The sequence below is a fragment of the Suricata suricatta genome, chromosome 2 (genome assembly GCF_006229205.1).
Source record: "Suricata suricatta isolate VVHF042 chromosome 2, meerkat_22Aug2017_6uvM2_HiC, whole genome shotgun sequence".
Taxonomy (NCBI): domain Eukaryota; kingdom Metazoa; phylum Chordata; class Mammalia; order Carnivora; family Herpestidae; genus Suricata; species Suricata suricatta.
The window spans coordinates 19,473,170-19,501,022 of NC_043701.1; the positions used below are offsets into that span (position 1 = coordinate 19,473,170).

The window sequence follows — 27,853 nt, forward strand, 5'->3', positions numbered from 1 at the left end:
CACTTAGTGGTTTATAATGCCCATCTGTTCTGCAGCTGGATTTGATAATAGAAGCTTCTTCCTGCTCTGAGCCCAGTAGTTTTCTTGAAAATGGCCCCTTTCATAAACTGCCTTTCCCTCTTTTGGTGATCATTCTTATCCTTAAAGGTTCTAAGCTTACTAATGATTCTGTGACATAGGGTTCTATTTACTTATAGAACTTGGTCTTCTGGAGCATTGTATTCTATTCTGTTGCCGAATTTGATTCAGATGGTCTTTTAGGCTTGATGCATGTTTGCATTCATTTATTTCTTAAATTAACAGTCTCAACCATTACATGATTTCTTTATTTCTTACCCCGTTCATCTAATAGTTAATTAAAATGTTACATGTTTATTTTAGATTTAGATTTAACTATTTGGTAGAGTCATATGTTAAGGATGACTGAAAGAATTCCAATAGAGCTATGCTGAAGTAGTTGTAGAGAAACGCATTTGAGCCAGTGTATAGAAAACCACAATAAAATGGAAATTTCATGTACTTGCAAACATTCTGAGTTTGTAAAGTTAACTTTGTTTCTTTGGCATCAAATGTTTACAATAAGAATAATAAGATGATGCTTTTCCATTTATTTAAAAAAAAAAAAAAAAGAAATGCACAGGGCAGCTCTCCACAACAAAGAAATATCTGGCCCAAAATGCATTAGTGCCAAAAGTGAGACTCTGTCTTCAACCAATGGCCGGATACAAGACTGTTAAGTTATTAAGCCTAAGGCACCATCTCGAAAGTTAGAGTTGTGGGCTTTATTCTCACAACTGGTCACACCGCAGATGTAGGCCTGTCCTTCCACTAAGTAACTCTTGTGTCTTTTTGAGTGTTCATTTCACTAACTATAAAGAACCTAAATCTGACATTTATCATGCTAGCTAATGAACTATTTTCATTAGTAAAATCTCATTTCCACCACATATTCTGCTGACTAGCAAAACATCATTATTGATCAAGGCATTCATGTGTGAAGCCCTTATAGTGGCCGTCTCTACCTGTTCAGCTTCCGATTTTGCACTTCCATTAAGAATACTTGCTGACTGCTCCTGTGCTGTGTGGTCTTAGGTAGCATACAGGCAGCACCTGGTTCAGAGTTTTACCTAAGGAACATGGGCACATAAGTCATGCTGTGCATTTTGAAGTAAATCACAGATGCTGTGACAGAATTGCTCCCAAGAAGTTGTGTCTACTTACTTCCTACAGTCTCTTCATTTCTGTGCACTTTTATTTTCATTTGAGCTACGATAGCCTGAGTAGTTTCCTTTGTGGAAGCTCCAGAACTAGGTTGAGCCAGAGATCCACAGAGGAGTAAATCTCTTCCTAGACAGAGAGGAGGGTTTACAGTTGCGAGAGGGACAGTGGCTAAGTAAACGTACGTGATACAAGATAAAGTAAAAAACAGGGGTTATAAGGGGCGCCTGTCTAGTTCAGTCAGTGGAACATGTGACTCTTAATCTCAGGGTTGTGAGTTCAAGCTCCACATTGTGTGTAGAGAACTTTAAAGTCTTAAGAAAACAAAAAACAAGTGCCATAAGAGACCCGCTGAAAGTTTTATTAGGTGCAAACGTGGGAGAGGCAGCGACAGTATGACTTGGGAAAAGCTACATGAAGGAAGTAATGTAAGAGAAGGATTTTAAAACATGGATGAGGCCTGGCGTGGCCATTGTGATTTAGCAGAGTTGAAATGGGTATCTGGATTTCCTGGCTCCCCATCAAGTAGACTTCCTACTATGTCACAGTGGTAGTAAGTTCTGAAACTAGAAAATCGGAGAAGTAAATTTGTAAATAAAAATTTATTTTTCCTCTCTAAAGCTATAGAAGAAAGCTTGTAAAGTTTTTTTTTTTTTTTTTTTTTTTACTTCATCTAGCACTTACCTGTGCTGCTTTTGTTAAATACCATGTTCTGCACACATACTAGGAGAGAACGGGAAACATTTAAAGCCAACCAATACTAGGTTGTTTTCTATTCTAAATTTATGTACCTAACAAAATCCTCTCTTCTCTCATTGTTGGCTTTCCTTTTTAATTTCAAAAACCACTTTGCTGGCTTTTTCAAGAATATAAACAGATATGCCCCAAAGTGGAAGAGGATTCATCAAGTAGGCTGTTTTCAGTACATCATCAGCATGAAAAAGCTGAAACAGAGACCAGAGGTCTTGAAACTTTTCTCTTCTCAGGAAGACAAAACAGAAACAAATGGACTGATCGTGCCCTGGGGCTTGGATATGAGTTCCGGATTTAAGATTAAGAAGTCTCTTGGAAGCCCTGGTCTGTATCAACTTACTTAGTGGATATAAGTGCAGTTTAACATTTCAGGCTGGGGTTTCCTCATAGCTCATAGCCTCTAGGTAGTCATTGAAAAGTGTGCTAAAGTTGATAATAGGTTGGGCATCATTCAAGTTCACTTGGATTAGTTACCCTTTTGAAGGTCATCTACTGTGGTTCGGAATACAGCATTTTGAGAACAAATAATTCTTTGTTTATTAATGCCACTTGATAAAGGCTCAGTGAACCCTATGTAAATTCTCATTTATAAACGAAGTCTAATATTCAGCTAATTGAATACATGGCATGATCATGTTCTACAGCTTCTAACTGTATTATTACCTTACAAGTTTATGGGTTGGCCCTGTTGGATATTTCAGTTCTCTCTTTGTTTTATGTCAGCATATAATTTTATTAGGTTCCTATATATTTTGCGTTCTGTATAGTTTTGACAAGGAATAAAAGCTCTTTTCTCTGCTATTTGCCTATATGAGTTATTAGATAGATTATCCATATTATTGTGAAAGACTAAATCATTCTCCGCCCATTATATGTGTGTCAGATTTGTTACAAGATTTAGAATGATAGGAAATATAATTATAGGGATTTCCTACGTGCATTGACTTACAGTTGTTGCTTTTTCTCAGTCCTAATAATTTCTTGCTTCTTAGTATCATCCCATGGAAAATTGAGCAGGTACCTGCTTTGTTTTCTCCCTTGAGCTATTGAAATTGAACACCGGCATTTCAAAGTACTTTGTCATTTAAAATGTATGCGCTTGCCTATAGTCCCAAATCTTTCCTTAACATGCCATGTACTTGATGTCCAAAGTAAAAGTACAGCCTCAGAGCTAAGTGATTGTGATGTCACTGGGTTCTCAATACCACGCACCCCCTGCCACATTTCAGTCCTCAGGAGCAACCAAGCCTGAGAAGACTGAACTACTGTGCCCAGAAGCTTTCTGTATGAAGAGTTACCTAGGAATGAACGTGGGAAGGTAAAGTTCCCACCACCACAATATGTCTTATCCATAATCTCAGTTTTTCCTTCTGTTGATCTTATTATATTCTTAGTCATAGTACCTTCAAATCCTTTCTGATATGAAGCAAGTCTTAAGGAAGCTAATATATGGTACTTCATTTTGAAACTAGCTATCACCACTGAGTTTAAAACATTGAAATATTTATGTGTTGGGTTTCTTAAGGAAAACTTGATTTCCTTATTTTCTTTGTTTCTCTTGCATATGGAGCACTCTAGTTTTCCATAATGATCTACTTAAGTTCTGTCATGTTTTCAAGCCCAATCATGTTATCCCAAATCCAACAGGATCTGAAAACGAATCAGTGCACATTTCTTGTACTGAGAGGAATAATAGCACACAAGAGATGAGGAGAAATCTTTGATACTCATTTTTTTCCTAAGAAATAATTCTATAACAACAAATAATGTTGTAATCCTCTTTGTTTTTATGTGTTCATTTACAGTGATTCTCTCTTACAGAGTTATACATAGAAGTTTTATTTCCTTGCACTTGGTTTACTGCTTTTTTATAAGTTGAGTGTGCCTCTCCATCCTTGGTAGCTATTAGTTTAGTCAATGTATTCCAGGCTTATTTGAGTTTCAGGATTCATATTGTGTGACTTTCCCTCCCAGCATCACATTAACTGTTTCAAAGCAATGTGCTGGTCACGCGTTGTGGCCGTATGTCTTGCTTTCTTATTCTCCCCAGTGGATCACAAACTATTGATTCTGTTGGCTGTCTAGGGAAAGACTTGTGATGTTAGACTGTAGTTTGGTGTTTTTGGGTCTTTGAAGGTAGTTCCTTTTAGTGGGCATATCTGACCTTTTCACATGTTGCTTTAAATTTTTTCAAAGATTACATCTTAGAAAAGTGAATGAGGATATTACTATACATCCCTTACTTATGTTTCTTCTCAAAATTAAATTTGTTGGTATATGTAGTCCTCAGTAGGGTCAAGCAATATATTTGTAGTATTGAATTCCTTAGTGTTTCCTGAATAACTATAATGGAATATCTATTACTTTTTTGTGTGTTTTTTAAAAAGTCTTACTGTGCACTATATGTGAACAAAAGAAACATTCAGTGCAAGTGTTTTTAAGAACCATGGTGGGTACTGTCAAAAATTGAGTGGGAGGGAGAATCAAGGGCTGGTACGTTAAGGGTTTTGTAGTTAAAATAATTTCCAAGCTATAAATAATTGTTCAAGTTGTTAAAACAATTTACTTGTTAATATAATTACTTAATATTTCACTTTTTGAGCTTCTCTATCATATTTTCCCATCTCCTAGTCAGGGATACACGTATGTGATATTAATGTAGAAGAAGTATTTTTATGACTACAGAAGTAATAATAGTTCATTATAGAAATTTTGGAAAGTATAGGACAGTCCACATAAGAAGTAATATCCCACTGTGCATATCATATTGACTGTTAACATCTACCGTACTAAGATAAATACTTTTTTCCAAGTCTCTATAACAAGGCACTCAACTTTCCCTGTTCCTTTCTTAACCAAAATTAGGAGCTTCCTGTACATGCTGTTTTTCCCCCACATAAAATTTTGAGTTAAAAAAGTTAACTATTCTACTAAAATGATTTTTAGTGGCTCTCCATGTTTGGTCATTATGGCTGGACAAAAATCTTTATAATCAATATCTTTTTGTTGGATCAAATCTTATTTACACAAACTTCTATCGCTCCCACTTATTTGTTGCTTTAAATAATGTTGGCTGTATTTTCTTAGATATAAATCCTTGTGTGCTTTTCTTAATATTTTTGGGGATTAAATGCCTAGAATAAAATCAACCATGTGATAAACAGATTAATAATAGTAAAGACATGCACACATCTGTCCATATGTTTATATGTAGCTGTTTTCATAAGTTTTGGTTGTACTTAATTTGTGTACACTTTATAATATTTCTGTAGTTAAATTTATTTCTTTGTGATGATTCTGTGAGTTTTGAGAAACACCGGCAATTATGTAACCAAAAATAAGCAAGAAGACTACTTCTCTCACCTCAGAAAATTCTCTCCTGTGTCCTTTGATTATCAAGTATGTTTTTTTGTTTTAATTTGGAAAATATAAAGAAGCAAGAATAACTAGAAACCACTCATAAGCCTACCATATAAGTTTTGTTGACATTTGGTTGAGCATTCTAGTTTTTTTCTTTTTTACAAGAAAGAGATTAGACTGTTCTTTCTGTTTATAATCTGTTTCTTTTTTTACTTAGTATATTTTGAGGATATTTTTATTTAACCATTAAATTGTTTTTTTTTTTTTTTGCTTCTTTGCAATTCTATACAGTCTTATCATGAACATCTTTGTATATTGTCACTTAAATCCTAAAAATAGAGTTTAGACCTCAGTGAATATGTTTATCTTAAAAACATATTTTGTCAAATTGATCTCAAAAGTGGTTATACCAGATTATATTCTGACCAGTAGTGTATAGTAGAGCCTATTTTCCTATATCCTTGACATTATTATTAGTATTTTATATTTTTGTCTGTTTAGTAGATGAGTAAAGGTATCTCATTATTTAATTTCCATTCTTTGATTTCCCCTAGGCTTCGTTTTTTCCCCCATGTGTTTATTATTTATATTTTTGTGTGTGAATTCCCAGTGTACATCATTTATGTTGGGGGGGGCCAGTTTTCTAAAAGTATTCTGTGTTTTAGTATCTTTAACACTCACAGTTACATGTTGGAATTTCTTTTCCTCTTTTTGTCATTTGCTTATTCATTTGGTTTAATGATTTTTTTTAATGGGGGCGTTCTCATAAATCCATTCTTTTACATTTCCTGGATTAAGTGTGTTTGTGTGTGTGTGTGTGTGTGTGTGTGTTGAATTTAGGAAGATCTTTTCTTTTTAGATCATATAGTCATGCATGTTTTCTTCACACGTTGTTAAAAATTCTTCCTCTGTTCACCTTTTCTTTTATATTCTCAATAGAGTAGGCAGCTTTAACTGTGTTGTACCAAGGACCCATAGATTATGCATTTGCATGTTAGTATATTTTAATGCAATCTTAATATTTGTTTTCATTTATTCATATGTTCAAGTAGCGTGAACTTTTCATTGAAATCTTCTATTCAAACTGTAACAGCAGAATGACATTTAAATGTATTCCAAGTTAATCCAATCCTCTGATGCTTCTCCCCCCTTTGCGTTCTTTGGTTTGCATCTCAGACATTATCTGTCAGAGGCTTTGTGACGTTAGGAAGAAATACTACTTACGTTGTTAAATAACCATTGCTTGTTTGTCTGTTTTAAACATGCTGCAGGACACTGAAGACAAAGTAAGTAGCAAAGCAGTGACCTACAAATGTGCAAAATGGGTACATTGAACCTGAGCAGATAGTGGAAGTCACCCTTATACAGGCTGCGCCAGTTGACCCTTGACCACTGGGCAACATAATGTGGTGCGCAGCACAAGGATGGGAACGCCAGGATACTTATGTGCTTCATATCTCACAGGTCCTCGTCAGGTCTGTCTTCAGCATTCACCGCACAAAAATATGAAACTTTTCTAACATGAGGTGAGATAGGGAGGTTTGTTCTCAAAGATAAGTATCACTGGAAGATACAAACACAGTTTGAAAAAATGCATTTTTTTAAAAATCTAACCTTGAAAACCATCCATAAGTAACTATTTTTATTGTTATTTTTTCAGGTGTCAAAAGTATTACATTTTCTTAATTTTGAAAAAATCTTGTAGATTAGAAATGGAATGACCAAATTTTAAAATTACTTTCACTATTTTTATTTATCCCTTTTAATTTTCAGTTATTCAAATAAACATTTACAGTAATTTTTGCCCCTTCCTCCAATGACAACTGCTTCATAAAAAAGAAAGTAGACCAATACATGTGTTTCTGTGCCGGTTTCAGTGTGTAATTTAAGGGTTCTCAAACATAAGATTTAGGTAGAAAATGTCATACAGGCATTTTTGTTGTTCAGAAAAGAAGAAAAGGTTAAAACCATGTAGCTTATGCTCGGAATAAAATCTAAGTTTTATTGTAGAAAATATTAATCCTTGTACTCTTCGAAAGAAGTTAAATAAAACTGTCTGCTGTATTCTGATACTTTTGGCCAAAGTAGGACACAGCTGCCATAGTCAAATAAATACAATGTAGACTCCTTTACATTTAAATACAGCAATCATCGTCTTATTAATATTGTTCTGTGGCAGAGCCCTAATGGATTGCAAAAATCTCCAGCTTTGTATACTTATTTCTAATGTAATTTATACTTGACTTTTGCTTTGCTGTTGCTGCTTTTTCTTGATATAGTATATTCTTCATTTCTTTTTTTAGGCTAAGCAGCTGGAAGAGAAAGATCGAGTGATAAAGAAGCAGGATGCATTCTACAAAGAGCAGCTGGCTAGACTGGAGGAGAGGGTATGACTATTTCTTGTCATTGATTCTCTTCTCGTACCACATCTGCAGCTTTCCCATATGATTTATTTAAACATCAATAATTAGAACTTTAACTGCTTTTCCTAGTTAACAAGTGGCCAGGAAGTGAGGAAGCGAAGCAGGTAGATCATTTCTTCTTTGGTTGTCTTGGGTTTGGTCATGTTATTGGTTCGATGAGGCATTTACGACTCTGCAAACTCCCTCATCTTTTTTCCTTAAGTGTTTAGACACTGCACGGCCTCCAGGTCAGATAGTAGAGAGCTACTCTTGTGTTTGCCAAACATTGGGAAAGTTGAGTAGGTTCTTAGAAATGGTAGTGTTTGAAGGGGTAAGGGTATTGTTGTCTTTATGAAATCTGTTTCACTGCATTTGTGGCTAATAAATGAATATCTCTTTTTAAGAGTGGTAGGCAGAATGGAGTGCCTGGGTGGCTTGGTTGGGTGTTCAAGTTCAGCTCAGGTCATGGTCTCCTGGTTCATGGGTTCGGGCCCTGTGTTGAGCTCTTTGCTGGCGGGCTGGAGTTGAATAGTAGGGCTTGGGGAGAAGAATTAAGTGGTGTAGTTGGGGCAGTACCTCTAGTCAACATGGCCCCAGAGTTTGACAGAGATGCAGTGGAGGGAATGAAGGCTCGAGCAGAAGGAGACCGTGGGCTTAAGATTGAGAGTTTAATCGGGCACCTGGGTGGCTCAGTCTGCCAAGAGATTGACTTCAGCTCAGGTCATGATCTCACAGTTCGTGGGTTTGAGCCCCGTGTGGGGCTCTGTGCTGATAGCTCAGAGCCTGGAGCCTGCTTTGGATTCTGTGTCTCCCTCTCTCTCTGACCCTCCCCTGCTCACTCTCTGTTTCTCTCTCTCCCTCTCAAGAATAAAGAAACATTTTTAAAAAAATGAGAGTTTGAGCACCTCATTGGTGCCCTTGTTCACGAAAGTAGATTTATCTAGAATAATTTCATACATAGGTCATACAAAACTAGCTTTCTCTTCCTTTTGATTGAAACTTCTAAAATTGGTTTCTTTAGAAAGGTGTTTAAGAAGAAAGTAGATAAAGTAAGAAATACACTATTAAGCCCCATTCAGTACAGTTGTAGATATGTTAAGTATGTTCACCCATCACTGTGTGTCACTAATCTGAGTGCTTCTTGCATGCAGGAATCATCTCCTCGTTCACTGAACAGGTATCTTCTTAAGGACCTAATATAATATTGTCAGGCCCTGGTCCAGTGCCAGAGAGATGCTAGTAAAGAAAATGAACTAATTTCATTTAGAATCCAGTATATCTATTGAATGGCAGGTTGCAATAATATGGATGAACAATAAAGCAGAGAAAAAGGAGTCCCCGGGGCCAGGAGTGTAGGTGGGGCCTCGTGGAGAGGGAGGGCCTGTCTAATAGGTGGGTCTACACTAACGGGGGGCAAGCTAGCAGCAACCAGGGGTTTGTGTGGCATGCTGGAAAACGCTAGGGGGTTTGTGAGTGCGGAGCCTTCTGGCTGCTGTCTTGGGCAAGAACTGAAACAAAAGAGACCTAGTAAGATGTAATGGCAATGATTCAGAAAAGGGGTAGTTGATGGCTTGGGCCAGGCCACTAGCAGTGGAGGGAATGAAATGGGATTGGGTGTTTCACAGGCAAAGCTGGTCAGGTTTGTTGATGGTTTTGAACATGAGTGAAAGAAAGAACTCAAGGATACTCTTGATCTATGGCTTTTATACCTAGAGGATGGATTTTCTGTAGGGGAAGACTAACCAGCTATGGACCTGGATGTAGGTAATGGAGAACATCAGGGCTTTGTTTTTAAATACTTAAAAGTTTGGGGATATTTGTTAAGACATCCAAGTAGAGATGTTTAAGCATAGAGTAGAATGTCTTACAGCAGGAGTCAGCAGATTTTTCTGTGAAGGGCCAGGTAGGAAATATTTTAGACTTTGGCCATGTATGCTTTCTGTCACAAATACTCAACTCTCAGCTCAACTACTTAGCTCTGCCATTGCAGGGTGACAGCAGCCATAGCCAGCATGTCAGTGAACACGTGTGACTGTATTCCACTTGATGGACACTGACGTTTGAGTTTAATGTAACTTTTGTATGTTATGAAATACTCTCTTCTTGATTCCTCCCCTCAAATCACTCTTCGGGCTACATAAAACCGAGAGCAGGCTGGATTTGACCCATGAGTCATAGTCTGTGGAGCCCTGGTGTAGAGCACAGCCTTGGATGTCAGATGACTTGGATTGAATTCACTGAGTGGACATTTACCTGCTGAGTTTTCAGGGGCATATTACTTCGAATTTCAGTTTCTTTAGCAGTAAAATGAGGATCTAACAGTACTTATCTCACGGATTTGTTAGATGAGCTAATTCTCACACCTATACTAGAATCCAGCATAGAGTAACCACTTTCCAGAGCACCATACTTGATAATCTGTGTTAGCAGGGTGAAATGAATCAGTGGTAGTTTTTGAGGCGAGTTACCCAGCATCTCCTTTCCCCCACCCAGTGACAGTTTCCTTTGCCATCAGGTTTTACTATGCCAGGTACTTTTTGAATTTGTCATTGATTGTTGTCAGTTACATGAAAAGGCCCTGAAAAATATTCACCCATTTCTCATAAGTCCACCAATTTGATGGAGATAATTCAGTGTTTAGTGTGAAGTACAAAGAGGATTTACTCTTCTTAGGTGAAACTGATCTGCTTAGCATGTAACTGTTGTTTTTGGCCTCAGATTAGGACAAGCAGTGGTAGATCAGTTGAATATGGTATGATGGTATCAAATCATTGCGATCAGCATTTTCTTATATAAGCAAAATATATATATGTGTGTTTGTGTGTGTGTGTGTGTGTGTGTGTGTGTATTTTTTTTTTTTCCTTTTTGCAGATAAGGCTGGAGAGTAGTTATTTAAGAATTTTAACTGGAGGCCGAGACGTATCAGTGAGCTTCGAAAAATCCTGGGGTGGAATAATCACATTACTATTAGTTGATACCTAGTAACTCCGGGCTAGACTAGGAGCCAGAAGGCATGGTACTGTCATGTCATCTTGTTACTTGACAAGTCACCTATTCTTCTGGTCTCTGGTTCTTCATCTGTGAAGTGAGGATAATATTCTGTTACTTGCTCATGTTTGTGAGTTATTCGGGGGACCAGATAAGATGATGTATATAAAAGCTCTTTGAAAACTGGAAAAATGATTAGCAAAGCTGTTGCCATTAAAGAAAGCTACTTACTTTCCATTGTGTACAAAATTGCCAAAAATCCTGAAATACTTCAATCTTATTCAACTTGCTTCTGTCTTCTCCCCATTTCTATAAAATCCTGTTTATTACTGCCATTCCTGAAGCACCTACATTAATTTCATTCAACTGGATTTCTCCCAGGAATATTGAGACACATTCAGATCTGCAGTGATGAAGCGTTTTCTAGGCAGCGTGCAGAGGACTGTAAAAAGAATTCCCCTTGTATTGTGTGACCGTGAACAGTGCAGTGTCTAACCATTTCTACTAGAAAGTCTACATACACTTTGGGTTAGAAGTTACAAAAGTGCTGGATCCAATAGTGCCCAATGTAAGAAAAATGATTTTAATACTCTTATGACTTGCAGAACCACCTAACTTATTATATGATATCCAAACTGCCTGTGGTTCAAAAGTGGTTTAAGCATGTCTTCATTCTAACCAGATGAAATGATGAACCCATTGACTAGATACCAGGTGGTGTATCATTATTGAGGAGGGAGCACTGACCAGGCTTTCACAGAATCATTCCAAAAATGATCCCCTAAGCTCACTTTACCACCTACCTGTCAACTAGATGAACACCGTAATTGTATACATTATCACTTTTTGGTGACTCAGCACCTTATTACTTGAATTGTTCATTTTCATAGACCTGTTACGGATTCCTTTTGAGAATACGAACCCAAGTCCCCTGAGCATGTGGAGCACATTCACCTCTATAATACAGCTTGTGTCTTTGATCTATTTCAATAAATTCCATCAATTTGATAATTCCCATGTGTGAATGGAGCTTTTACCTTGCACATATTCATAGTGGTTGGTTCGCCACGAATCTCAGATAACTTTCTCCTATCACTAACTCCTGGGGAGGAATAAGTTAAAAAAAATAATAAGAATTTTTTTAAAATGTTTATTTTTTGAGTGGGGGCAGAGGGAGAGAGAGAGAGAGAGAGAGAGAGAGAGAGAGAGAGAGAGAGAGAGAGAGAAAGAATCTCAAGCAGGCTCTGCACTGTCAGTGCAGAGTCAGACACCGGGCTCCATCCCAGGAACTGCGAGATTGTGACCTGAGCTGAAATCAAGTCAGATGCTTAACCGGCTGAGCTACCCAGGAGCCCCAGAATAAATATGATTTAACTGCACACCAGTTCACCCTTCTTAGAACCAGTATTCCAGGAACAGCAACTCTTTAGTACGAAAGAAAGTCAAAGCCATTTGAAAAGGCTTTCAGGTCCTTATTTCATTGGAAAGGTTGCTGGCTTTGTCAAACAACATTGCCAGAGATGTGAATTGAACTTCTGTGTTTCAAGAACATGAAAGGGGTCACATTTAGGTGTGTCACGTAATTGAAAGAGACTTGAACACTAACTGTTTGTTGATGCCAGAGACTTGGAGAATATTAATTCCTGATCGGTGATTTGATGAGTGGAAGCCCAGGGCAGCTTTCAAAGTGAAGGTTTTTAAGTGTTTCTTAGGAAGCTTTTGACAAATCACTAAGGGAATTCTCCATAGCATTTTATATACCTCTCTTCAAGGTGCCATATTTATGGTAACTGTGATAAGTTATCTGTGTTTATCCAGTAAATTCCTTCAGGGCAGAGGAAACTTTCTTGTCCCTGTACGTTCCACAACTCACATAGGAGTTGAGTGAATGAATCCTAGATTTACTAAGCTTAAACCATAAAATTATATCTAAGCAATTAACGTATAGTCTTTAACTATCCGTAATGTGCCTGGTATCTTCTTCATTAGTTACTTAAATTAATAGTATACCTCTGTCCTCTGAGAATCAAGTTTAAGTTTGACTACCTTGATATTATTTGTAGCATCCTCATCGTTGTAGTAACTCACAATAACATTTCTCGAGCATTTACATGTGCTAGACACTTAGCATGGATTCTTTCATTTTATTCGCACAAACAGCACTATGAGTCTGTCAGTCCTGTTGTTTAGATGAAGGCCTACGGCTTCAAAAATTGACTGAAGAACATACAGCCCCAGAGCTGCTCAGTCTGTGGCAGATCCAGGATCTTTGACCTTTTAGCCATTAGCCAGTTCTAGCTTTAATATTTGTTAGTTCTACAATCATGAGCTAAATCCTACTGGTTGTTTATTCTTGGGGTGGTAAATTCATTCTTTTTGGTGTCTAATAAATGGATGTTAAAATGTGATGAATGCTGCCTTATAAACCGCAAGGGTGTTAAGCGTTTTAAATGCAGAATCTTCTCTCCAGGATTTGGTACTTCCTGGGGACATTTGGCCAAAAGGAAATATAGGAAGTCACTATTATTACCGACCAACTACAGCCTGATACCTCTATGAGTTATTTTAGTACTTAGTTGTGTTTCTTCTACTTCAAAGTAAGGAATTCATAGTCATTCAAACAGCTTAAAAATGTTTTTGAACCATTCATCCATATGTTCATTGTGTTGCTATAGGAGAATCATCTCATTCCTTCTCTAGAAAGAAGACAATTTCTGTTACTGTTGCTAAGCTGCTTTGATGGTCATTTCATTAGAGTCTGGATTGCCTGTCTTCATGTTCTTCAGGAAAATGTGTATTTTCCAGTGGTCCTGTTCCCTTAGGGGCGGGTAGTGAGAAACAAGGCCAGGCCATGGTATGAGCGGGCAGAGTCTAGATTCTCCCAGAGATTTTCCAGGATGAAGGACCCCCTTCTGCCCAGGACATCTTGGAGATGTGAGTTCTTTGATGATTAGTGTGTCTTGCATGTCTAACTTCTCAATTATGAACTTGAATTGATTTGCTCTACGGAACCCACTTTGCTCCTGGCACTCATAAGAATGGGGGTGTTGGCGCAGTGTGAGGAGAGCCATAAAAGCTCTGGTGAGCTGAGGAGTCGAGGGAGATCAGAGGGCTCAGTTAGCTACGGTGATAGTGTTCAGATCAACAGGGAGGTGGGATCTGTATTGCTTTCAGTTCATAGGCTCCTCTGGATTTCAGCAGCTATTTGCATACACACTGCAGTCAGTCCCATATAATTAAGGAGAGAGAATTGTACAAGCTGGGCAGAAGCGAGCAATGCAAAGAGAATGGTGAAAAATAAATTGTCATTAAGAAGAAAAGTACTTCACTAGTTCGTCACCTGTGGAGAGAGTTACTAATTAAATTCTAAGGTCGTGCATACTTACATCAAATGAGCAATTTTTAAAAGCTTTTTACTTATAGTGGGTGGCATATCTTCCATTGCATCATAAAGCATCAGGCTCGTCTGTATGATTAATTGGATTTTTTGATTCTTGACTTCTTTGTCAATTAGTACCTTGGTTTCTCTTTTCCTGTGTGCAAAGCTTGGGGGGAAATAATGCCAACAATGATACTAAAGAGAAACGACAGCAGAACGGACTATTGTCAGCCCAGTGTGCTCCTTATGGGAAGAAATTATTACGTATTTTTACTACCAGATGAAGTCTGTCATTATAAAAATACTTCACTGAGTGAAACTTGGTGAGCCTTTTCAAGGCATTAATATAGGCTAGCATCAGAGATCACTGCCATCTGGGACACTGAAACATAAGCACTCTTGTGGGTAGGAGGATAATTTAATAAAGTCAATTTATGGGATACAAAAATTCTTTGATATTTTCACCCTCAAATGCTCTCTAAACAGTCATCAGTGATTCTGGGTCATAGGGGTAGCTCACCCATATACACTAAATTTTTGTGTATGTGCTGCTTTGGCCATGCAGGGTGATAACACAGTCGTTCAAAGCAAACATAACTTTGTGGTCCATAACTAACTAGTTGCATTTGTCAACCTAGAGATCATTATTCCTTTGGCACTCTGAATTGTTGTACTGCCTTCCTCATTCATCTTGAAATCAAGACAGATTCCCTGTGGTCTGAAGTTACCCAGAGTTGCAGAAACTGAGTTCTCTGTTCCACAAGTGGGACACTGAAGGCAGTAGAAGCCAGTGACACTTGTAATTGTGATGCCACCACACACAACAGAGGTTTTAGTGGTGGTTTGCAGCATGTACCTTGACTTGCTCTTTTTTTCTCATTAACAAGTAATGATAGTTCAAATAAACATCCTTAGGTTTTAATTATTAGGTAGAGAAATTAATAAGGGCCAGTGTCATTATAACTTATGCTAATATAATTAGCGTAGTTATTAGTAACATAGGTTCAAAGACTAAACCCTTTTACACTCCAGACTACCTCTGTAATGGAAGCTACTGTTGCAGATATTCCAAAAGCAGCAAGCAGGATTGGAGGGGTGTTTTTCTTCTGTTTCGTTCTCCCTTGGGGGAAGGGAGCAATCCACGCAATATAGTCAGTGTGGGGATCTTATCCTTAATTTATTATTCAACAAGTCCTTCAAACACTTTGGCTCTTCTTATAACCTCTCTGGATTTCCTAATGGGAAATGTGATTTGGGTAACCTTGAAATGCTTTTTAAATCTGGCTTTACGGATATGCGACTTACATTCTTTTCTGGGGTTAGCCTGTTAAAAGTGCATCCCGTGAATAGTAGTATCCTTTTAACTGGAGCCAGTTTTTCTGTGCCTAACTTTAGAGGAAAGATTTGCAAATCACGGGATCAGCACTTAATTTGGGGCTCTATTTACCATGTAGGCTGTCAAGAAGTATTAACCTGAAGGTAAGATGAGAGCATGGAGTACAAAGCTATGAGCTGATGGCACACAGTACACCGGGTATTAAATAGCATTATCCATCCTGCTTGCTGCAGTAAATAGGATTTCACCATTATGATGTGTCAGGGCTTTCAGTGAAATCAAATTTACAAGACACTACACTGCCATCCTCTCTGCTGAGCAGCTTTATTCTGGGATCTTGCTTTCATATTAATCCTGTTGGTAGGAAATACTTGTACCAATTGTGCATGGAAATTATAATTTAATGATCTCTTCCTTTTCTCTATTCAGGGCTTAGAATGGACCACTGTGCGTTGCAGTGATAGCCCCAGGGCTCTGAGAAAGAGCTAATACAGAGTTCAGCTTTAAAGCCCAGCATTGCCTTTTCTGTGAGTGCTGGTAATGATCAGAAGTGCTAAGGTGCCAGCCATGTGTGATGAGTACTTTCTCATCTCCTCACATCTCCTCTACCTTGTAGAAGACCTTGCCGTAAAATAATTAAATGTTGTTTACCGTAACAGTTTCTTTGAACGATATGCCACTTGGATGTGTAAACACAAGGTAAGAAGTAAAGTGTTAGGAAATCCAGGGAAAATTAATTTCACTTTTAAAGATTTCTGTTTTGTGTGAGGAGGCTCAGCCAGGCTGTTTTAGTTGTAAAACAATGAATACCCCGTTCCCCTTCTTTGGGATCTTTTCTTGCTATTGGTGAGAACACTGCAGCCAGGAAGTCGTCCCGTGCTTCTGGCGCGTGTGCTTGGAAAGTGGCTGGGTCTCTGAATCTTCTCTGCATCCAACCTCATAATTAGTGATTGTTTCTTGATATCTTGTTTATTTATAAATTTCAAATGTACTCCATTTAGACCTACCAGCCAATGTTTATTTTTCTATTTCACTGAGGAATTAAAATACACGAGTATTAAATTTTTTTAAAGAAAATTGCAGGGCTGGTGTTAGAAAATGCTCTTGAATCCCAGTTTTATGTTCAGACCATGAGCCAGCTGTGCCTCTATGAGGGATTACATTTCAACACATTAGCTTCAGTTAGAAAATTATATTTGGTCATTAAAAGATTTGCAAATAATATTAGCTCATAACATCATCAAAAAAAGTGTGCCCACATCTGAACTTGGCATAGAAACCAGGTTGGCACAGTAAGGGTAGCATTCAGTAAAGGGAACCTACATCCAATTTGGCCACAGAGACTAAGATAGGATTTTGATCTGGGTCATTCATAGTCTGAATTTTCAGGGGCTAGAAGGAGTCCTTGTCATTTTCCATTTATTCAGCAACACCTTTGTTAACTCCTCCAGTGAGCCAGGCAGTGTATGTAGGTACAGTGACAAATACAAATGGCACAAACACCCTTTGGCATCTGGTACAGAGCTTTTAATAGCCATAGTGGATCCATGGAGACTATTATTTTCCAGAGCAGAGATGTTTTGAGAGGAGTAGCTGCCACTTTTGTCTCAGGCAGCTAAAGATCATGGGATTTAGCGGGGGAGTTAGTGAGTTGGAGTGATCTGTCAGGTTAAAGGCTCAGATAAAGACCCAGTGAACTGGTTTTTATAGCTGTCTTTGAAAATAATTATTAAATAGGTAAGTTACATGAAGACCAGAAACATTTCCTCTTTGATCACCATGGCACATAGTAGGGAACTCTTAAAAATTAATGTGTTTGTCAGGAAGTAGGACGGGTTCCACGGCCAAATAATTTTGAAGAATGTTTAGTTTAACTAGCTGAACAGATTTCTTTACTGTAGGCCTTGTCAGGGTTTGTATACATTCAGAGCTTCCAAGAGGGGGATGCTGCGTGCCATGTTTGAGCATTTCACTCAAGTCATGGAATCTTTTTTTCAGGAGATACTAGCTTATCCCAGCATCCCATCTGAGATTTGCCGTGCCCTACACAACGCTATTTCCTACGGTTTTAAGTCCTTCCTGATTTCCATCGTAGGACATTGAGGTCCACAGCCATAGTTTCATTAGTAGAGTTTCTAATTTGAAGGCTTCTGAGGACCCACAACCATGCCAGAATGGTCTGCTCTTGCACTGTGTTGCAAAAGAAGAGACAGATGAGAAACAGGCCTGAGGATTCTTAAGGTCCTCTGGAGTGGGAGTTGTTCACACTTTTAAGTCTCTCTATAACCTCTAGTCTCTCTAAGAATCTCTACAAAACTGTGCCGATACTTCGCGGTCTTGTATTTATATTCCCATTCCTTATTCAGTGTTGCATCATTCCAGTTCTGCAGACTTAGGAGTGAGAAGTAATGGGGTTTCACAAGATCCCTTCCATCTCTGGACCCGGAGTCACGCCCAAAACCCAGGACTTGTATGTATCTCCTTGGGTGAAGACTCAGGCAGTGGGGCTGATCCCACCAAGAATCAGGGTCCAAAAAGGAATTTTCTTCTCTTTCATCAAATGAAGTAGGAGGGTAATCAAATTAGATAAATATTTAATTATCATTGCAAGCCATTAAAAATCTTCCCACAATTGTTTACCAAGACCTAGAGCTAGAGGACTAAGGGCAAGATGTATTAACACCTTCCTTTCCTTCAGAGCCTTGAGTTTTCTGTGACCCTCCCGAGAGTTTATAGGACTGGCTAGTATTTGATGAGGAAGCTGTAGGGTGTGCTTGCGTAGTCAGAAAATGTAGTCTTTGTATCCAATGAATAAGCTGAATGAAGGTCAGTAGTCATGTGCTCTTAATTTCAGTTGCTTTGAGACAGTTGAAAACAAGAGGTCTCGGGAGAATAATGTGTCCGCAGTACTATGCCCTCACTATTTGTAGTTCTCACTGAAGATCTATCAGAGCAGGAACCTTATTTGTTTACTGCTGTATCCCCACTTTCTGGAACAGTGTCTAACATATAGTAGGTGCTTTGCAAATCTTTGTTGAATAAATGAATGAATGAATTTTCAGGAGGTGAAAAGGCTTTAATCTCAAAAACAATCTATGTAATTAAGATATTCATCTTCCAGCTAACTTAGTGTACACCTCGCCTCAGGTTACACCTTATCCTGCAGGTTTTCCATGACGTTGGGTGAGGGTCCTTCTGGTCCAGTCGCACTAGGTACTGATATTAATGCAATTGCCTATCTTGCTTATGTACAATTAAACATCAGTGTAGGTACTACTTTTTGAGCAACGGTTTGAAGTAGATTAAATCATGTTCTTAGCCATTACTTTTTACATGGCTTTGAAGAGGAGGTCAACAGTTTCATCCATAAGCCCCATCCTAAATAGGATGCCTAACTTCATGTAGTATCCCCAGACTTGGCTTTAGGTGAAAACGCTCTTTGGTCTGTTGGCCTATGGACGGCCTTGCTATTCTAGGCTGTTGGTCAAGAAATACGGTGTCCATGTTGGCAGCAGCATCAGTGAAATGGCTTCCCTCTGCTGAGGAGTTCTTATTAGCCAGCCAGTATATGAAAGGACTTAACACCATCCTTTGAAGGACAGCACAGACCTTTCAGAGAAGGTATTTTCTCTCTTCATCACCCAATCTGTTGTTGACTTTGTTGCTGAGGCTCAGAGACCTCAAGTAACTTGCCCGGAGTTTCCCAGCCAGTGCAGCCAGGTTTCTGTGTTATCCTCATTAATAGCCTTTCCTTCTGTGTGGCCTGTGCTTCCTGGCCTTACATTCATTAGGCAGTTCCAGTCCCCTGCCCCTTGTTTTGAGAAGATTTTTGGTAGAAGTGGGTATAACACTTTTAGAGCCACTAGAGTTACGGAGCAGGTTCTCAGCTGAGTCTCCCCTCGCATATTTTGTACTTGGCTTCTTTTATAAACTCTGCACCAGCAGAGTTAGCTTAGTTAATAGTGGATTGTGTTCCACAGTAACGAGAGATTGCACCAGCCTTCTTTTATAGGGCCTGATGAATTCGTCTGGTGAAGTACACAGGCTAAAGTGATGGGAGAGATGGCAAAAGATCTGCCTGTTGGGCCTATTCCCCCAGGAAGATGGGGAGAAAGAAGGTGGTCTGAGAAATACTATGGGGAGAAGCATCAAAAAATCAACGTTACGCCAAGCTAGACCAGTCACGTCATGGCGAGACTTAGTGTGTTGGCATCAAGGAGAGAGGGGGACATGGTGTGCCCTTCCCGCTCACACTGCCACTAGGACACATTTGCCCCCGCCATCTTCCTTTGCCATAGTTCACTTTTCAGAATGATTTCTTTATAGTACATCTCTAGTTAAGTTGCCCTTGAACCCAGTCTATACTACAGCCTAGCCTTCTTATTTGCCTGCTGGTTAGATTATATACATGTAGAGTCTTGAGGGCATAAACTTCTTATAAATTTGGATCATGGTCACACAAATAGGAGTTTACAGTCAGTTTTCTTTCTCTAATTTAAGGCCAGAGATAGTCCTCCTATCCTAGAGCTATTTGAACTTCCGACTCAGTAGCTTCCCTAGACTCTTCCTCAGAATTAACCCGAGTTAATTACTACATCTCAGAAATACACTACTCAGTCAACTACCCGGAAGCCGTTTCTTCATTTCACCTCTTGTGTTGGTCTCCATCTGCCACTTCAGTGTTGCTCACTAGGAAACCTCCAAGCTTGCTGTCTCTCTGTACATTCCTCAACCCTGTGTTAGACATCCACCTTTTAGGGGATGCCAAGCACCTACTTTGCGTCCAGGTACCATGCCTGGTAGGCACCTGAGATACACAGAGTGACTGAGTCTAACATAGTTCACCTCACGTCTTTCTTCCTTGCTTGTCACCTCTTGTTAATATTAGTGTTGCTAGAGCTTGATCGAAGTGTACTTCTGCCTTGCCCAGATGAAAAGTACGGCAGAGAGAATGCGAACCCAGGCAGGAGAGGGTGGGTTAGGGGGAAGCATTGAGGTCCTCGTTACTCCTCTAGGTGATCTGCGTGGTGAGAGATGCTTATCTCCATTTCATTCACATAAAAATATAACTAGAATTACAGTGACTGTTTCCGTAGTTCAAGAAAAATAATACATAATGAATTGTGAATTATCTATTCTTTCATAATATATTTGCTCTAAATTGTAGAAGTTTGGCAGACATTCCTAGAACTGTTTGTTAAAATTCAATAGCATGCATTTAAAGACAGAGATTGTCATTTCTCTTTTGGGTACATTAAAAAATTATGTATCATTTGGATGTGACCCTGAACTTGGTGCCCAAAAGAATAGTGCCAGAAAGACAAAAGCCTGTTTTAGTCTAAATAAAGGCACAAGTTAAACTGAGTAACTACATTTACAGAAATATCAGTTGTACTCTAGCTATTTAAGAGTGATTATGCAAAAGATAGCATTTGAATGAATATTACTTTAGGAGTAGCCAAATGGATTATGTTGGAATTCTGGATTTCAAGCCTTGCCAGGCAACAAAACAAGATTGCCGATATTTGAAACCTATGCTGACTGACAATTAACACCATTATTCATACAACAACCTGGATTTTGAATTAATGAGATGGAATATTTTATAGACATAAAAGTTTACTGCTCCCTGGAATTTAGCATTTGTCTGGTATGGAAGTATACTTTTTCAGACAAAGAAACAGAAACTTGGAGGTTTGAAAATTGGTTTTAGGGGCGCCTGGGTGGCTCAGTCGGTTGAGCGTCTGACTTCGGTTCAGGTCATCATTTCACCACTCATGGGTTCTAGCCCCGCATAGGGCTCTGTGCTGACAGCTCAGAAGCTGGAGCCTACTTTGGATTCTGTGCCTTCCCCTCTCTCTGCCCCTCCCGTCCTCATGTTCTGTCTCTCTCTGTTTCTCAATAATAAATAAATGTTAAAAGAAAATTGGTTTTATATAGTTGGCAGAGTGCTGGCAGTATTATTATCATTCTTATTATTATCTTATCAAATAGGTTCTAAGTAAGTAAATGAATATTTATTTTGGCTCTTAAAACTGATTTGTGTTTGGGTAGTCATCCCAAGTACTGCAAAAGTGACTGAAATTTATGAAATTCTTGGACACTATTCCTTATTTGTTTTATGAAACTCAAACAAAACTTCACTAGTGGTACAAAGCAGGCATGCAGTCGTTTTTTTAATTAATTGCTGTGCTGAACAAAAGAAAGTTCCCGTAGAACTCGCCTGATTTGTTCTATCAGAGGAAAGGACAGCTCACTTGCTGATTCGTTCCAGTTGCTAATCTTCACATACTCACGGTGTTAGGAAGGGGTAATTCCCAAATGCTTGTCTCTCAGTTAACTCATAATTGCCTGAGATAGTTAATGAGCCCAGGCCTCCGCAGGTTAGGGAGATGCACTTAGATGGTTCTAGTGGGCCTCAAAGGCTTGGGACCCCTCCCTCAAAGGACTACAAGGTAAACCTAAGGACATCAAAGTTCAGCATGTCAGACTACTTTTTGACTCTTTGTCCTTAGAAATCCCACGTCACCTGTTTCATCCCAAGAGCCCCATCGGTAAAGTGGCTTTCATAATGTCTCGAGGGTGTAGAGAGGAAGTGAAATATTTTATGAGAATTTATATGGATATTAGGATAGCAGCTATTGCCAAACCCCTCAGTCTCCAGCATCTAGGAGGATGGTAATTACACACAGTTTGAGGGAACCTGTTGGGGACAAAAATTCTAGGAAAAATGTTTATCCATCATTTTGCTATGTTGAAATGTTACATTGAATTTGGCCAGAAACAATGATTAGTTCAATTGTAAAGCCATTTTGTAATGTAGAAAAGAAAGAAAACTATGCTTAGGTCTACCTAATCTTTTAGGTTTTCACAGCTCTGTAAATACTTTTTTACTTGATAAAATGAGATTTCTCTTGTATGTGTATCCCTTCAAATTTGACAGATTGCGTGTGTGTATTAGAGAGAGGAAGAGAGATCAAGTCTGGACAGTTCAGTGTATTGAAGCTTAGGTCTTTTCCTTCATCCTCCATCTTTTGAGGAGAGGCTGGTTAGAATCTCTGTTCATTTATGACTGTCAGGCCAGCCAACGGGTGGGAAATTAGAAACAACAACAAAATAAAGATGATTGAACTCTCACTTCCCCAGGTTAAGAAAGGTTTGTTTATGAAACACTGAGATAATTGTGATTCTGGCGTGCCGCTCTCTGGGTGCAGGGACTGACACAGGAGACTGGGTTCTAGAGGTGTGTGGCTGCTAAGTTGAGGGGAAGAAGCTTTAAGGAAGTAGCGGCGTGTGAGGAGCACGGGCTGGAGGAGACTGTAGAATTTGTCGAATTAGTAAATGTGCTGTGATTTCATGTCTTTTACTTGATTTTTATTTTAATCTTCCATTGGAAGTCTCTGATTTGGGATATCAGTGCAGAGTACGAATTGGCTTTTCGTTGTGATTTGTTGAGTCAGTCTTGCAGAGTTTTCATTTAACAAATAGTACGGAATGCATTATGTGTTCATCTTCTGTATTGCCCATTAAAGAAGGAGAAGACAAGCCACAGGTCTGTGTGGGGGCGAGAGCAAGGAGATCTGTGGTCAAACCAAAAACACAGAAGGGTGATTCCTTGGCATCGATGGTGCTTTAGTGATGGATTCCAGAATCAGAATATTATTCCTGGTTACAAGGATCTTTGTTGTTGTTGTTGTTGTTTCTTTTAAATGAGGCTTTTATTTTGGGTTATATTCCTGAGAGGCAGAAAACATTTCTGTTGCGGTCATGGCTTGGGGGAAATGATAGTGAGATGTTGATATCAAATCATAAATTTCATTTCTACAGGAAAGTGTATTAGGTCAGACTTAATTCTGGCATGTCTCCTCATTTTGCGCCGTTCATGCAAGAAGAGTCTGTTAAAAAGAGCAAAATCACCGAAGTGCTTTTAATTATAAAACTAACAGTCTCAGCATATTGTTGGCCTGCTCAGGGAAACAACATCACAGTAGGTTGTGCTAACTTTCTTAAGAATATACCTTTTTTGACTGGATTTCTCCAGAGACATTCTGAGATTAGACAATTTGCATAAAAATAAATGACTAAATACTACATCTAAAAAACAAAATCACCAAACAGTAACGTTTTCAAAAATTGTATTTGTTTGAACCTCTGTGTTGCTCCCCTGTAATTTAAACTCATTTTTATGTCCCTCCCACAGCTAACTGTTGTCTTTATTGCTTGGGCCTCAGAAAACCCAAAAACAACAAATACTGCTGAGGCCCCTTAAATTATCTTTTCTATATGCAGATCTTGTATTTTCAGTCCCTTGAATCCAAGTATATTTTAATGACTAAAGTATGCAGTTATAATAGTATAAGTTATGGGCATTATTAGGATTAAACCTCGTTTCTCAATCATTGGTGAATGTCTTTTTTTTTTTATTTGAATATGCTGTAATTTAAAGATAAAGGTATAAAAAACTGTGATAAATTGCATTTTTCTTACCCATTTTCTCTGTGGTACAAACTACCGCAGCTTGCCACCTTGCACACCCACACTGCAGTTTAAAAAATTTCCCACAGCTTATTTTATGTAATGTACTTTCTGGTTCTTCCCATTATCTGAAGAAAATCATTTTTCTTTCGAGAAAATTACTGCTCTCTAAAGTTTATCCACATAGAAAAATGGGGATAGGTAGATACTTTGTGCTTCATAGTTTTCATTATTCATTTATCCGAAAAATCAGTAATGGCAATAAAATACTCTATGTTCTTGGTAAGTATTTTAAGGAATAGAAATATTGACTTTTACTTAACATACGTCTAGTCACTTTCTTTACCTGTGGACATTTTATAAGAGAAGTGTGTACTGGTTTTAGTTAACGAGTGAAATAAACTTTCTGTGTGTTCCTCATTCATTTTTCTTGGTTTCAAGAATGACTGGCCTCCAGTTTCTCGGTCCCATCTGTGATTTAGAATGCTTTTAGATAGGTTGCTGGATTTGCATTTAACTGACAGTATTAGGGTTCTTTTTTTAAACAAGCAGTTTAGTATTTAGAGTTTAGAACTTCTTCTCAGTGTCTTTTTATTTCCTTTGCTTTGTCACCGTGAGCTCTCCACCAGGCTGGATCATTATTTAATATTTATTTAGAGCAAACTAAGTGGTGCACTCCGTTTTAGGCTCCGGGACTATACCAGAGAGCAAAATTGACCAAAATTACTGGTTTTGTAGAGTTAACACTCTTCTGATATTGAAGGTATATAACAAATACGTTTTATGTCAGGTGGTAATGAGTTCTGTGAAGGAAAATAACTCACAATAAGGGAAGAGAAAATGACAAGCATGGGTGTGTTGGAGGGAGGATAGGTGCAGATGCTGTTTTATATGGACAGGGCTCTGATTAGGTGCCCCTTGAGCAGGGACCTGAGCGCCAGGCATGAACCGTGCATATGGGGGAGAGCCTCTGGCAGGTCCCGTTGCACACCAGTTGCCCACATCTCTTGCCTTGATTCCATGCCATTTATTGCTCTAGCGCCTTCTTCACTATCTTTTCAGCAAGTGCCAGGTTTGCTTTTCAAGTACAGTATCTGCGTTGCCAAGCCTGGCAGACACTGCTTATTTCGGTCTTTACTTTGTTAGCAGATCAGTTCTATGTTGAGTTCAAATGGCACTCTAATTTCAAGGGTGATTCTAATCCATGTTCTCCTAGAGGAATAGTAAATAGGTACTATGGATCTGGTAAGTGAATAATACTCCACTATTTAAAAGAAAATTCCTTATTAAGTGGAAATGTGCCCATATGTCTCCCTGTGACCTCACATTCCTTTCCTAGAGCTCCCGGCACCCTCCCCCAAATGCAGGTCCACAGGAATAATTCTGCCTAGCTATTTGAAAGGAAGAACCGTCACATTTATTATGAGTTTACCATTTGCCAGTGCTGTGCTGCACACTTCACATGCGATCATGTGCCGGACTGTATCCTCATTTTACCTTGGAGGAGAGAGCGGCAGAGTACGGTGTGTACTCTGTTCAAGCTCACAGAGATACAGTAAGTGGCAGAGCCTGGATTGGAACCCTGGCAGAGTAAGCCCACATTCTTAATCTCTGCGCTGCATAGACTCTTGGGAGACCAGAGTTGGGATTAGATTCGACACAGAAGAGTTAAGCAAGCCTCTTTGACTCAATGTCCCTAACCAAAGCCAAACAGTATGTGGAGTCCCCATATGTGTTGTCATATTAGTTGGACAGAAGTTTCTCCTCTAACCGTTTCTTAGACTGGACACGGCTAGCCTGTGTTCATGATCCTTCTGCCTCGTGTTTGCACCTCACCCACAGCGTGACTGCCGTCACTTTCTTTCCCTCCCACCCCATTAATTTGTTTTCAAGGCACTCAGTTACAGGTTATTGCTTTAAAATACATTTGGCATAATTTTATTAGATATTTAAAGGTGTCTTTGTACCATAACCTTCTTTATCTGATCAATTCAAGTTCATTTAATGGTCTGTCTTAACCATTTTTGACTGTAGGAAATGCAGTTTTAATAACAGAGGTATATGGTTGGAAGACAGTTTTGTAATTAATAGAGATATTGCTGACCTTGTATTTGAAAATAGTGTTTGTTCTGAGCAGCCTGACTCACAGGATAATAGGAGAGTTCTTAGAACTTTTTACATTTTTTTAAGGGTCTTTCAGTTAAAGTCATTATTGTAGTTTGAAATTGAGGTGTAGTGTATGGCCTTTTGAAATTGCCGTCATTTCTCATCATGGCCAGATAGTACCAGAATCAAGAGAAAATAAACTTTGTCTCTGTTTCAGAGTTGGGATACAGTTCTACTGTTCTCTTCCTCCTTTCTTTCCTTCCTCTCTTTCGATCAAACAACGAAGTATTTGGTGACAAGATTCATGACTTGGCTTCTTTTTCTTAAGGAACCAGTAGGCTAGTGGGAGGGTAACAGGAATGTGAATACAAAGATTATTTTACAGCATAAATTCTTTACTGGAAGTTAACACTGATCACCTAGCCTACCATTTCCTCATTCTCTCCTTCCTTGACAGTAAATTTGTGAATTTTGGGTAGTCTGAGGGTCAGCAAACCGTGGCCCACATGCTAAGAATGCTTATTACATTTTTAAATGGTTGAAAAGAAACCAAAAGAATAATTTCATGACACATAAAAATTTTATGAAATTCAAATTTCAGTTTCTATAAATATAGTTTTAGTGGAACACAGCCACACTCATTTGTTTGCATATTCTCTGTGGCTACTTTAATGCTCCAACTGAGTTGAGTAGTTGCAAGAGACTGTGTAGCTCTCAAAACTTAAAAATATTTACTATCTGGCCCTTTATGGAAAGAGTTTGTTAAGCTGTCTTTTAGGCATATTTTTTCCCCTCTCCCTAGAAATTCCCAAGGATAATTGATTGAGTAAATGTTTATTGAGTTGCACTTACGGGCTGAGACCAGTGCTTGGCACCCAGGAGGCAGGAATAAATATGAGGGACATACGTGCCCTGATTGGGATCATAGTCTAGTGAGTGGGAGACCATTAAGAGGGCAAAAAGGCCAGAAAATCAGACAGTGAATAAAGTATGATTAAGGAAACGTGGATACTGTGAGAGGTGCTGCTCAGATGGTGTGGTCTGAGAATGAGGCAGTTAAGAGAAAGAACAGTCTGTAGAGAAGATGGGGGGGGGACACATAGACTCTCACACATGCGCACACGCGCACACCCTCCTCCCGCTCCCTCCCTCTCTCACAGTAGCAGACGCAGAGGTTAGGAGGTGTCCTGGACACCAGGCTTCCTCCAGCTTTCTTCCTTCTTTAGGAAGTGGCACCACTATCTATTCAAGGGCTGAAGCTAAAAACTCATGACACAGTATTGATTCTCATATGCCCTCCTTTCTCCTTTTAAATAGGAGAAAGTTCTGTTGATACTTCTCCCAAAACAGCTCAACTTTGTCTGTGTCTGCTTTCTAAATCTGTTACCAACAAACCAATCAAGCAAGCCTCTATCATTTCTCACCTACTAATCACTTGTCACCTTAACTGTTATCTGCCCCCCCCACCACCAGCCTATTCCCCTACCAAGAGCTACAGTGATCTCTTTAAGAACTTGAGTTACATCATTCTTTGCTTACAAAACTGTTGTTGCTTCCCCACTGCTGTTACAATAAAATCCAAACCCATTATCTGCCTGTTAAAGAAAAAGAGAACACATGATGTGACGCACTGGACATAAGGTGAGGACAGAAACGAAAGAAGGGGGATTCCTGTGTTGGGGCATCACCATCTGGGTGACAGGGAGAACCTGTTACTGAGACTGGGAAGGCCAGGAGGGTGAGTGAGGTGGCCTATTTAATTTTGGGGTGCCTCTGTGATAGCCGGTTGAGATATCAGCAAACTATGTGGACCAGTGAGCATATCCTCAGAGGCAA

General features: G+C 38.9%; 1 protein-coding gene and 1 long non-coding RNA gene across 4 annotated transcripts in view; one reads left to right on the forward strand and one right to left on the reverse strand.

Moving 5' to 3' along the window:
- Nucleotides 1-27,853, forward strand: part of CHCHD3 (coiled-coil-helix-coiled-coil-helix domain containing 3) — a 267,194-nt gene that overhangs the window by 165,282 nt on the left and 74,059 nt on the right. For 2 of the 3 annotated variants that reach the window (XM_029923187.1, XM_029923202.1), the window contains exons 5-6: nt 6,603-6,617; nt 7,635-7,718. In XM_029923187.1, the coding sequence (XP_029779047.1) occupies nt 6,603-6,617; nt 7,635-7,718 (99 nt within the window). The remainder of the gene's footprint in view (nt 1-6,602; nt 6,618-7,634; nt 7,719-27,853) is intronic. The other variant, XM_029923195.1, reaches the window with a different exon arrangement.
- Nucleotides 1,559-3,107, reverse strand: LOC115278726. The gene is made up of 2 exons (XR_003903059.1): nt 2,921-3,107; nt 1,559-1,784 (listed from the first exon to the last, which is right to left on the reverse strand). It is a non-coding gene; the product is annotated as an uncharacterized LOC115278726 (long non-coding RNA).